At 37.7% G+C, this 12,628-nt stretch overlaps 1 protein-coding gene across 4 annotated transcripts in view; it reads right to left on the reverse strand.

The window, feature by feature from the left end:
- Positions 1–1,020: 1,020 nt before the first annotated feature.
- LOC120332048 (nesprin-1-like) overlaps positions 1,021–12,628 on the reverse strand; it is a 72,111-nt gene continuing 60,503 nt past the window's right edge. The window contains exons 34-41 of one of the 4 annotated variants that reach the window (XR_013476641.1): positions 11,788–11,979; positions 10,981–11,163; positions 9,898–10,013; positions 8,654–8,767; positions 8,115–8,226; positions 7,170–7,262; positions 4,156–6,677; positions 1,021–1,981 (exon numbers count right to left, since the gene is read on the reverse strand). Coding sequence is in view for 1 of the 4 variants with exons in the window: in XM_078113561.1 (XP_077969687.1) it covers positions 6,471–6,677; positions 7,170–7,262; positions 8,115–8,226; positions 8,654–8,767; positions 9,898–10,013; positions 10,981–11,163; positions 11,788–11,979 (1,017 nt within the window). In the remaining 3 variants the exon portion in view is untranslated. Of the gene's footprint in view, positions 1,982–2,053; positions 6,678–7,169; positions 7,263–8,114; positions 8,227–8,653; positions 8,768–9,897; positions 10,014–10,980; positions 11,164–11,787; positions 11,980–12,628 lie in introns of those variants that run through there. The other 3 variants (XR_013476643.1, XR_013476642.1, XM_078113561.1) reach the window with 3 other exon arrangements.

Raw genomic sequence — 12,628 nt, forward strand, 5'->3', positions numbered from 1 at the left:
GAATGTCTTATATGTATATGAGATAATATTGTTTTTTATTAGGGAATATAAAATTTGAAAAACGAGAGTGGATGTAGTTATATGCAATCTTATGAATTATTACCTACTTAGTTATTGAAAACGTGTTTAAAAATAGAAACAGATGTTCATATTAGCTTAAAGTGGTACGGATACCCCGATTACTTATTCACAAATACTGGATTAGGTAGGATTTACAGATTTATCTCGCGGGAGAGGAAAGTCGACAAGACGGAAGTGTAATGAAATTTGTGGAAAACTGTGGCGCGCTGTGACGACAAGAACTACGGCCTCTTGCCCGGTTACCAGTCAATGTCGGGCATTGGATAAGTTAGCCAGTTATTTGTTCCATATGCAGGGACTTGGTGGTGAAGGAGTCGTAACCGACTAGTTGTCACGTGAATCTCCCTACGGCGACGAGGATTCGGCAATCCTCTCGCACGTAATTATCCCGCGGAATTCGAACCTACGCAGAGTAATCAGAAATGCCTAATTCCTAACGCTTAACACGATGCGCCACACCGCCATGTCAGAGTAGACTTGACCCAATATAAGTGAATCGAATTGCTATCGCTCTTAAATATGGGCAGGCAGCTGCTGATCTAGAAACACTACTGTTTTTTGCTTGGATGCAGTGGCGTATTTATGGGTATGGCAGCCGATGGCGCCGTTTGGATCGGGACACAAAGAGGGCGAATAGTTGAAACAAGTGGAAATAATTTAAATTTGTATTTTTACTTGAATAATAACGTATAAGTATCTCAATTCAACAAAAGTTAAAAATTTTCAGTCAACGATCGAGATGGCGCATTTTTAAACTTTGCCATGGGCGAAATTTAACGTAGATACCATACTGCTCGACATTCTACACAATTTATTACACATTAACAATCCATATGTACTCGCTACAACACCACATAAAAGTCTAACCCCTAGGCAGAATATGCTTTGCAAGGTAGATTGAGAGTGTATGCCGCTGCTTTTTTATGCTATTTCCATGTGCCGTAATCCAAGTTTATGAAATGATAACGCACTAACAAAACAGGACTCGTAATAAAGCAAGCCATGTATGACAGGCAGTTGAATCACTTCGCCCAAAACCGACATATTTTGTCGGTAATTTCTCCACAAAATCTCCCGTTTTCTCTATCAGTTCTTAAATTGTGTTTATTTATTTATGATAAACTAATTCCGTATTCTTGACGTCATCTGCAGCTAAACCCAACAAAAATGGTGTCGCTGACCCGATGACTTTGATAGTCGTTCGCGACCAGTCCTTCATTGCAGTCTAGATATTGTACTTTTTTTTCAATAAATTTATCCAGTTTTTATTTCTTGTTCAAACGTACAATGTTTTTTGCACGACGAAAATAAATATACGAATCTGAATTACCAGCGAACAGATAAAGTTGAGAATACCAATATATGCGCCAGGCTTGTTGAAAATACTCTCTAAAAAGGCACACATGTACCGGTTTTATGACATCCTAGGTTGGAAAAAGATACGTAATATTACTGGTAGATTCTAAAATTCAGTTTCAAAGTAGATAAGTGACAAACTAGTATATCTGAATTAGTAAATGGCACATCGGACATTTCTGGGCCAGAGAAAATACAATAAAAATGTAAAAATCATCTTTGCACTGTTTGAAAGCCGGTTTTTGTATTCCCTGAGGGTATAAAAGTATTTAAAATGCAGCGGAATTGCCCAACGAATATGGTTGAAATTTTAAAGCTTTGGGGCCACTTCATATATTACTGAAATAATGAATGCTATCTGTGGGTCTGAATAGTTGCATTTCATATGGCAAGACATCCACAGAAGTTCAACGTTTTTGTATGGCCATCATCATTTTCATAAAAATTCCATTCAGTTGCAGTAGGCCTATATCGCAAGTGTGAGAAGACAAACTTTTTCAAAGCATTTTTCTCGCAGCTCAGAACATGTCGTGATATTGAATTTCTGAAATTATAAGAAACTAATAACAACTGGAATTAACAAGTAATTAAAATGGTTGCAGAGAATAAATGCTTCTTGTTAACAACCACAAAAGATATTCAACTCAGCACCAAGCTATCCTCTATGCCAGCTTGTCCTATGCCTTATTAGATGCAGGGGTTTGAAACAAGTCAAACCAGAGAATTTAGATCAGGGTGGTCCAAACCCAGGCTTCATTATATGTGGCCCGCGTGGCATTCAGAGAATAATCAAAAAATCGCATTTATTGTTGTTTCGTCAATTGAAATTGAGTGCAGATTCTATTAGCCTGGGTTGATTATGCCTTGGCTTACCATACGTCATGTTTTAGGCGGGACAGTCCCACTTTTAAACGTCTTGTCCCGGCCGGTCAGCCAAACGTCCCACTTTGGCGTTTAGACAGTCAGCATAATACACGAATATTACCAATTAGAAATGTTCTCGATACAGTTGTTACTGTGTAGCTGTAGCATACTTATTGAAGGGGGATGTGTGGATTTGTTTGTTAGCGGATAATTGCTACAACTTGGTATGTGTAAGCCCAGTGCGACAAAAGGGTGCTTAACATTAAAGTAAATTCTTTTCTAATCTTCGAACTGAGACCGATATTTGGACAGGCAGCGCATAAACTCTCGATGACAATATGGTCAATGAAGACCGCCGGGATGGATTGTTTTCAGAGGCGTCCCGATTTAAGGTCACAAAAATATAGTAACCCTAGTTCTGCCTGATAACCAACTATTAATGTTATGTTCTAACAATATAATTCATGTTGGGTGTTTTTTTGCAACCAGCCTGAACAGAATTACATAAATGCTGCTTATATTAGTATTTACCCTCTATGTTCGGAAGCGCTTACATTTGTGGAAGCACTTTTTCCGTTTGAAAGCCAACACTAAAAGTAGATATAGAAAGACTTTTGCAGGTTTTAGTAAGTTTTTGGTGGTTTTTGCTTGTTTCAATTCGATAAATGACAAATACTGATAAATGTGTTTCCACAATAAAAGTGTTTGTTTTGTATTGAACTGTTTACATATTTCTTGCACTATTATGGCCCGCAAACAATGCAAATATAATTTTGTTGCCGGCGGAGCTGACAAGCTTGGACCACCCTGATTTAGATCATGGGTAGGCAAGGTTCTTGAACAAGGAGCAAACTAAAATAAAACTTACACAGACTACGATCCTAATTTAACCAGGCTATTGTACAATACAGATTTTAATAACAACAACTATGTCAGGGTGGTCCAAGGTTGTGGGCTCTGCGGGCCACAAAATTATTTTGGCATTGGTCGCGGGCCACAATAGTACCAAGGTAAACAGTGCAATACAAAACAAGTACTTCTATCGTGTAGACACATAGTTATCACATAGGCATTGCCAACATGGGCTAATGAAATCCGCATCCGATGTTTAGTATTCTATCATGCCTATATAAATTGTTAGCATATATTCCCGACCAAAATGATAGAAATCCAGGTAATAATTTAGACTGCCCATCACATCTTCAACTTCGCTAGTTGCTTCAGCTAGCCATCATACTAGTCAATTCAGTCACACTAGTGATATACCAACATGTCAAAGGATTTTTCTGATTTATTTTATGAGAAGCAACTTAAAATACGATATTCTGATTACTCTCCGAATGCGGCGCGGGCCACAGATAATGGAGCGGCGGGCCACATGTGGCGCGCGGGGCTTAATTTGGACCACCCTGATCTCTGTAATTGTAGTGCATGCAAAATTAGTTGAAATCATAAATTTATGGCAGCAACAGGCGGGCCATATTGAATTACTCAACAGGCCGGATTTTGGCCCACGAGACGTAGTTTTCCCATGTCAGATTTAGATACTAGGCTTTCCTCCTCGTGTTTTATCTCGAAATAACTATTTAGTAAAGCATGGCTCGAGTCTGGCTGTCAGTGTGGCAATGAGTAATGATATAGCTAACCAGTTATTCGTCTAATGTGCATACATTGACAGGAGCAAGAACTGTGAGCATCTAGGACAGTGAGCCATAAATCTATTAAAAATTATTGGACTTATTGATAATGATGATGACGAGAAGCCATGGTTCGCCATATGATTAGGCTATTTTTTGGCTTTCCTCTCCCCACGGGATAAAGATGAAATCTTACCCTATCTGCAATAGTACTCACATAGAAGTATAATCCTGGTTAAAGTTTTTTTTCTATCGATTGATCACTTGGTTGTGCTGAAGAGATAGATGTCTTGCCTTCGATGAGTGTCTTCTCTCAATGCACCTAATACGAGACCTGGATACCTGATGATTGGAGATCCACCACCATCGTGCCAACCAGAATAACCATCCTTACCATTTCTATTTCCCTCATGCCAATATTGCCATACTTACCAACTAATGGTTATATCATACTTACCAATCACATTAGCAGTTGTAATATTTACCGATGTAAAGACCACACGAGTTAGTTCTTTCCAAGAACAACCAAAGACAAGAGGAAATGGGCAAAATCTATATTGTAAGACCAGCCTAAATATATATCAGTGCTAACCATAAAAAGCTTCTCTTTCCATAATGGAACGAGAATAAAGATAGTTCATAGAGCTTCTATTTAGTTGGTCTTTTCAAAGAAACGACCGAATACAAAATGCAATCAGGACAAAACCGGCTGGTTTCGCCAGCCTAAATATATACTGTTGCAAACTATACAAGTCTCCCCTTTCAAAAAAGGAATGAGGTAAATGCTTGTTCATTGTAGTCTGTTTTTGGCAACGACCAAACTCAAAATTGGCTGGTCTATTGTAAGACCAGCCTAAATATATGTCAGTGCAAACCAGACAAAACTGGTTCAAAATTGGTTGACCAAAATTTAAAATTGGCTGGTCTATTATAAGACCAGCCTAAATATATGCCAGTGCAAACCAGACAAAACTGGTTCAAATTGGTCGATCTAGTATAAGGCAACATTCAGTATTTTATTCCTATTTGATGATAACAGTTGGGATACCAGTGCAAACCATATATGACAGAAAAACCAGTTTGATCCAGTTTAAACAGGATCTAGAAAATAAATGAGAAAAGTTGAATCTGTCTACAAAAGAGACGTAGATAGGCAATATGTGGCAAAAATATAGGACACAGAGTAAAAGGCACTGGCAATTAAAATACCATACTCACCAAAATGATATGATTTTTAGGACTTTGGGGCAAGCTTACAAAGTTTTTTGTGTTCCCGTTGCACTTTTTTGGTTTCCATCGGTATTGACCATTCTCGCCCTACTTACTTGCAATACAGCCCACATATTTGGTTATATATATGATAGGTCAGCTTCCTAAAACATCAAATCCATAAAAAACAAAAATGCATCGATCCTTCCAGTCGAGATCAACCGTATTTATGAGAGGGGCAAAAAAAATTAAATGTAACAGTTGGGATACCAGTACAAACCATATGTGACAGAAAAACCAGTTAGATCCGGTTCAAACTGGATCTAAAATTAAAAGAAAAACATAGGAAACCCTCAGTCAGATCTGACTCATTATAGCACAGAATACCAGTTAGATCCAGTTTCAACTGGATCTAAAACGAAGTCAGTGAGATCAGTCTAAGACAGATCTTACACAATGGCGTATATAGGACAGGATACCAGTTAAAACTGGTTCCAAAATGAAACAAAAAAGTTCATTTTAAGGCCAATGTGGGCAATATATGACATGATACTGCTTGTTGGATCCAGTATAACTGGATCCAAAACAAAACTAAACCCAAATAAATGCATAAATATATAAGATAAAACAGTCTGATCCTCTCAAATAGATCTGACTTAGCAATCCAAGCCACAGATAAAGTCATTTGGATCTGTAGAAATTCGAGTCACTGGCACTTGAACTTGGCACCACACTTACCAATATGATAGGATTGATAGGACTCTGGAAAACTTACCAATTATTTCCTGTTTTCGCATTCAACTTTTTGGCTGTGCATATAAGTGATTGAAAAGAGATGTCCAAAGAATTTAGTTTGGGTATACTGGTACCTAATCGAGTAATACAACTGTATTAATTTATAAAATATGCCACTGATCAATAATTAATCAGCATTGTTTTTTCAGGTCTGCCTTCAGCAAAATTGCCATTCTCAATTTAATTTTTGTGTTATGTATGTAAAATCAAATTGCAATTTTGTAGGATTTAACTCAATATATGATGAAAACCAGTTAGAACCGGCTGCATCAGGACATTCAAACCAAATTATAAGGAGATCTCTAATCTTACCTCACAAACCTATTTTAATGTTGAGGATCAGTCTTCATCGAAGCATGACCAAAGGTAAGGTTGTGCAGGGATGACCCCAAAAGTTCATCAGTTACTTGTGAAGTATATACTCACCAAACACACCGAAAATCCGACTGTATCTTCAATCATCATCCAGTCTTCATCACCAGTGCAATCAAGTTCTTACCAGAAAAATCCGGTTCTGACCGGTTTGAACTAGTAACCTACCTTAATAACATTTACTGCAAGAGGAACATCATCTAAGTAGACATCTGTGGTTGATCGTAAGGACTTCTCAAAGTTGAGTAGCCATATTGTGTACCGTTCAATCGTATCGTTGTATTGTGTATGCGAGGCTAGAGCTGCACTGACAATTCGTTTCCGATCAGCAAACTGTTGAGGTAGATCGTTCAGAAGGACCTCCTAAAACATTAGGAAAAAAAATGATTCATCGCAGTTCAGCATTGCCTTACCCAGCGGTTACCAAACTTTGTGTTCATGCGGCACGAAATTATCAAGAAAAAAACTCATGGCACACTTACACAAAAATCCAAATTGCTGGCGTTATAAATGAAACTCAATTTTTGATCGTTAATATGCTTTTTCCTTTGAAATACTAGAAAAAATAATCATGGTCGCTAAACTCGGTTCAGCAGAAAATAAACTGCAGCTCGCAAAATTGCAGCAAGTAGTGTCTGACTCTATTGTTATGTAACAGTCACATAACAATAAAGGCATAAACAAGCGCCGTGGCGCCCCTTTAGGGAACCGCTGGCCTACCAAATTTATTACACACTGGATGAGGCTGTGGGCATTGGATTTGGACCGGAATCTTTACACCTGCGGTGCTAATATAGTTAAGTTCAGCATTTTAACCACTCTGTCACTGCGTTTTTGAATTATTATTCAACATACCATTGCATTAATCTCTGTGAGGACGTTATCTGTGGAAACTGGAACATTCTGATCAATTTCATCAATAAATTCTCGAAGTTCTTGTAATGATTCCTGAAAAAATGAAAACAATGAAACTAGGGCCCTAGACAGGTAGATAATAATTACAAGCTTGCCTGATTTTCCTAGTTCAAAATAGCTTATACTTCTCAAAACAAGGCTCCTGACAAGCAGATAAGCTCAGAGGCCTTCTTTTGATCCAAATAGTTAACATCATTACTCAACCTAGGCTACACATGTGTACCAATAACAAAAGTATGTCACACCCATTTGCATGACTTGAAGAATAAAAAGAATGGAATTTGATGCCATTGATATAGAGATGGCCAGGAGTCTAGCTAGTAACTATACACTTTAGCGTTATGGACATTCCTGCAATATTCATTTATTTAACATAAAATGAACTTTTGGATCAATTTGCTAAATTGATCTCTTGTTGGACACGAAGTGGACATAACGATCGTTTCAAAATTTTGTTGCTATTGTTATTTGTCTCCGTCTCCATTTTTAAAAAATCGCTTTTCTCTTCGAATACTGGACCAATTGCTTTGAAATTTTCAGTGGTTAAAGATAAAATTTTTCTCCAGAAGGCTATTACTTTTTTTTTCGCTATGACGTCATCAAAATTATTGCCATTGGGTGGCGCTACGTGTCTATATATTTGAGCATAGCTCTCTTGTATTATTAAACTAACATTTATTGCCAGCCGTACCTTATGGAATTGAATCTCACTGCATAGCTCATAGTCCCTGCATATTGACTACTCTTTCTGGCATAAGAGAACTTTTTAAATATTAATACAACATGGACTAAGAGATGGACAGAAAGTTGAATGAGTAACTGTATACTTTGGATCAATTTTGCTAAATTGGTCTCTTGTATTATTAAGCTAACAACCAGTCTTACCTTATGGAATTGAATCTCACTGCATAGCTTATCAGCGACTTGTAACTCGTGCTGTAATTTCTGGGGGTCTCCAGGTAATGCACTGTGATCAGCAGACACAATCTCATCGCATCTGTGAAATTTTAAGTTTTGATTTAACGAACCATATGACAGGTTTTATCAGAGTAGAAACAACAGACAGCTAAGAAGAATGGATTTGGCTGAATATTTCTCCAATGGAGAAAATTTTTGGATCTATCTGAAAGTTGAAAGGAATCATTCTTGACATGATACTGTAATGAATATTACAATCATAGAAAATAGGATGCACAGGGATAGGATATGGTTTTCTTACCCCCAGAATAAATATGGAAATCATATCCTATACCAGAACCCTACCCCTGGCATAGTTTATCAAAAGATTAAGTCGGCTAATCAACTTTCCACTATCACAGAATAAATATAAAATCTGATATAATACCACAGCACTCGGTATAGTTTGTCATATGATTAAGTCGTCTTATCGATACGACACGATAAATATAAAATCCATATCCCACCTTTCAATATACTGTTTCACTTTATTCACTTTCTTCTCATAATCTTGGAACTTTTGAATCGCTTCGTCAAGGTTGTGAGTTCGAGCCTTGATAAAGTTAATGATGTCAGCGTATCTGAAACATAAATACATCACAATAAAAAGGAAAAAGAAGATTTGTTTTTTTAAGAAATGCGGCAGGAATATGCAAAAACAAAGTTGTGTTTATCATATGTAGGCAAATGTGGTATAATATTTCCATCTGCCTTTTGTTTTTAATACACAAATCACCCCAAGAATGTCATTTTTTATTTTGGGATACACTTTGTGTCTTCTTGTGAGATGTACATAGCTGTCTACGATTAAACTAATAATCAAAATTGATTGTGTTCGGGGCTAGCAATGTCAACCAAATGAGGCGAGCGGCAAAGTGCGGCTCCGGAGCCGCATGCAGCTATTTGTTCTCTAGCTCACGTCAATCAAAGTGGCAGTTTTTTGTGGAAGGACAGTGGAAATTCAATGAAAGGGGAGGCATGAAGCCAAATACTCCTCACTTATCACACATCGGCAAACAAAAGTCGCAAGAGGTAGAAATGGGTCGCATTTGAAGATGAAAGACTGTCAAAGCAAACTATTTTTTTCTTTCAAGTTCTTTTAATTTTGCAATAGACTGAATTATTGCATCATACATATTTCATTTGGCTTCTTGGTAGGAACTAGATCAGGGTGGTCCAAAATTGGCAGCACTGCAGGCCACAAAATTACTTTGGCATTGTTCGCGGGCCACAATAGTGCCAAGAACTTCGCTCGTTTAACTTCACTAGTTGCCTCAGCAAGCCATAACACTAGTCAATTCAGTGCCAATAATGATGCAACAATATGTCAAAAAATTTTTTGGTCAATTTTATGACGAAATGCGATTTTTGATTCTTCTCCGAATGCGACGCGGGCCGCAGATAATGAATCGACAGGCCACATATGGCTCGCGTCCTGGGTTTGGACCACCCTGAACTAGATTATTGGGTCATAAGTGCTTTTTCGAAGAGTTTTTAAGCCACTGACATTAGAGTATATGTTTCGGCTCCGAGTAGGTTTGAGTTTGATTGAAAGGACGCCAAATGGCTCTTTCAACGCTAAAGGTTGCCGGCCCGTGACCTAATGACCATTTAACTGTTTGACCTCAACAAGATTGACCAGTTGACAAGGTGTTTGTTATTCATATGATATGAGCTCATCTCATAAAACACTCAAATTCTGATTTCCTACCTCTGTTGTAATTGATGTCTCTTTGATTGAGCTTTAGCGGGATCTTTGATTAATTTGGCCTCAGATTGCAGAGTTGTGAGTCCTAGTTTCACTTGTTCGAGAGTGTGAGTGAATTTCTTGAAAGAGAGGAGAATGGTTAGGGACATGCTCTTAGAACTAATTAATATATTTGTTCAGCGCTCTTGTATTATGTGAACCAAGATGGCGGACACCGGAACATAGAATGTGTACCAGGTTAGGATTAGGCCATAACCTGGTACACCTACTATGTTCCTGTGTCCGCCATCTTGGTTCACATACTACACGAGTACCCTTTGTTCTCTATGTCTGTTCAGATTTTGTGGACAACCTTATATGGACCTCTCTTATAAGTTTCTTTTCCAATAACTTCAGTTGTGTGGTAGCCATGCTTGACAAGTAAAAATAGTAATCCCGTTGATTAAAATAAAACAGCAAATTTTGGGTGAAATATCAGAGTTTCCGAGAAAAATTTGAAATAATTAGGCTGAACTTCCATTCGGGATTACATACCATATCAGCTAATAAGTCAATTTTGCACCCAATTTTTTGGCCTGATTTTCTGTGGACAGCTTTAAGGCGACTCAACTCAAATTTCATATTTTCTGGAATCACTTATTATTGGCTTATTAACATGCTTTCCAATCAGTTTTCTAGATTCAGCGTTTTTAGTATTGAAAATTGGCCTCGCATATTGGTCGAAATTTTATTTTATTTTCGAGGTTAGAAAATTTGAGATCAATTGGTCCATTGGTAATTGAGAAAAGTGACTTTCCAAAAATTCATCTCAACAACAATGATTTAGAAACCTGATTGATCCACTTTGCGTGCAACAAATGGCTTTGCCAATTTGCTCTGCTCAACTACAAGGTCATTTCCCCTAATATTACAGAGCCTCTGTGACCTTGAAATCACAACAAATGACCTTGACAATACAAAACTTCACAATCATACCAAATGCACAGGGCTAAATCAAGTTTTTAAGGTCATTTTCCTTGACCCGAGTCCTAGTGACCTTGCTATCATAACCAATGACCTTGGCAATATGAAACCTCACAATCATACCAAATGTTCATCTTTCCTATCCTGCACATCTTCAGAACTTTCGCAGGGATCGAGTTCAACTTGAAAATGTTGTTCAGCAGCAAGTAAATTCTCTTCCACTTGTTGAACTGTGGATTCAAACTTTTCTTGATGGCTCAGATTTTCACCAAGAGATGTCACAAGATTTTGAGCCCTGTTGTGAACCTGGAAGAAGAAAAGAACAATAATAAACTAGTTTTCGAATGAATTAGCTCGATGGCAAGTGCATTGTGCTAAATACATGGCTGATAACCCTGCATGGGTTTAATACTATTTTGAGTCTTGAAGTTATTACTTATCGATTTTAATCAGTAAGTATGTTGATAGGTATTTGTCTGTATGTCTGTTAGATGCACGCCATATCTCACGAAAGCGAGATTGAATCTGCTCCAGTTTTTGCATGTGCATTCATCTTATCTCGGACCAGAAGCCTATTGATTTTGGGCGAATTATGTCGTATAATTAGCGAGTTATCAATCAATTATTGATATAGTGATCTAGATTTTTGTAAAGCGAGAGAATTTTGAGACCCGCCAAGTGTGTGTGTGCGATGCGCAGTGCGCAAGTTACAAGAGCGGATGAATCGAAACTGCAGTTTCTGTTTTGGGGGATCCCCTAACTATCGATCGATAAGTCTTCGGTTTCCAACCGATATTCTCGTTTACATTGTAAAGGAAATATTGATGCCCTATATATGTGGTTTCCAAAGTTGAGTTCCAGAGTTGCGATGGATGACAAGCGTATTCCTAACGATTAGCACGATGCGCAAGGCACAGCTGTCAATCATACCTGTTCCCATTTTCCTCTGACTGTTGCCAGTGTTGCATGCAGTGTAGTAGGTGATTCTAATCCTTCAATTTGATTTATTCTCTCTTCCAATTGAGAAAGCTCTTGTGATTTGGCAAGTATCGAACCAACAGTTTCCTGTGCTTGTGTGAATTGGATTTCTGGATTCTCTTGAGATTGCTCAATTGCAGAAATCTAAACGAGATAGCAGTGCTTTGCTTTTTTCAAATTTTTTCCATGAAAAAGCCTGATCGTATGTGTAAACAATGAATTAACAGTTAAAAAAGATATGACGGCAATAACGTGGGGCAACCATTTAGGACAGAGATGTGCAACCTGTGGCCCGCAAAAAATAATTGTGTGGCCCGCAGAGAAGTGCCAGAGAAGCGAGTTTTAATCTGGTTTTCGCGATTAATTCCAATTTCTTCATTAAATATGTCGTGCCACTGCGATCCCTCACAGATGAGACATAGTGAGATAGACGTATTGGGAATCAAACCCATGTCCTTTATCATAAGATTTTAAGAGAGAGAAAGAGTTCATTTCATTCGTCAAACCAATAAACACACCATATACGTATATATGTATAAATATAAAATAAACAGATGCTTTTGGTACATGATTGGGAGGCATCGATACGACCTTTAGCATTATATTTCAGCACAACTGGATTCACAGGAGGGTTAAACCCTATCTTCATGAGAATTTTTTACATCCACTATGCAGGTAAAGAATGGTTAAATGATTGAAGCACAAGTCAATTTACTTTAAATTAATATTATCATCGCAAGTGGAATCTAATGAGGCTCTTCATTTCCTATCCAGTTTGAGAACCTCGAGACAA

Source organism: Styela clava, chromosome 6 (assembly GCF_964204865.1).
Source record: "Styela clava chromosome 6, kaStyClav1.hap1.2, whole genome shotgun sequence".
Lineage (NCBI taxonomy): Eukaryota > Metazoa > Chordata > Ascidiacea > Stolidobranchia > Styelidae > Styela > Styela clava.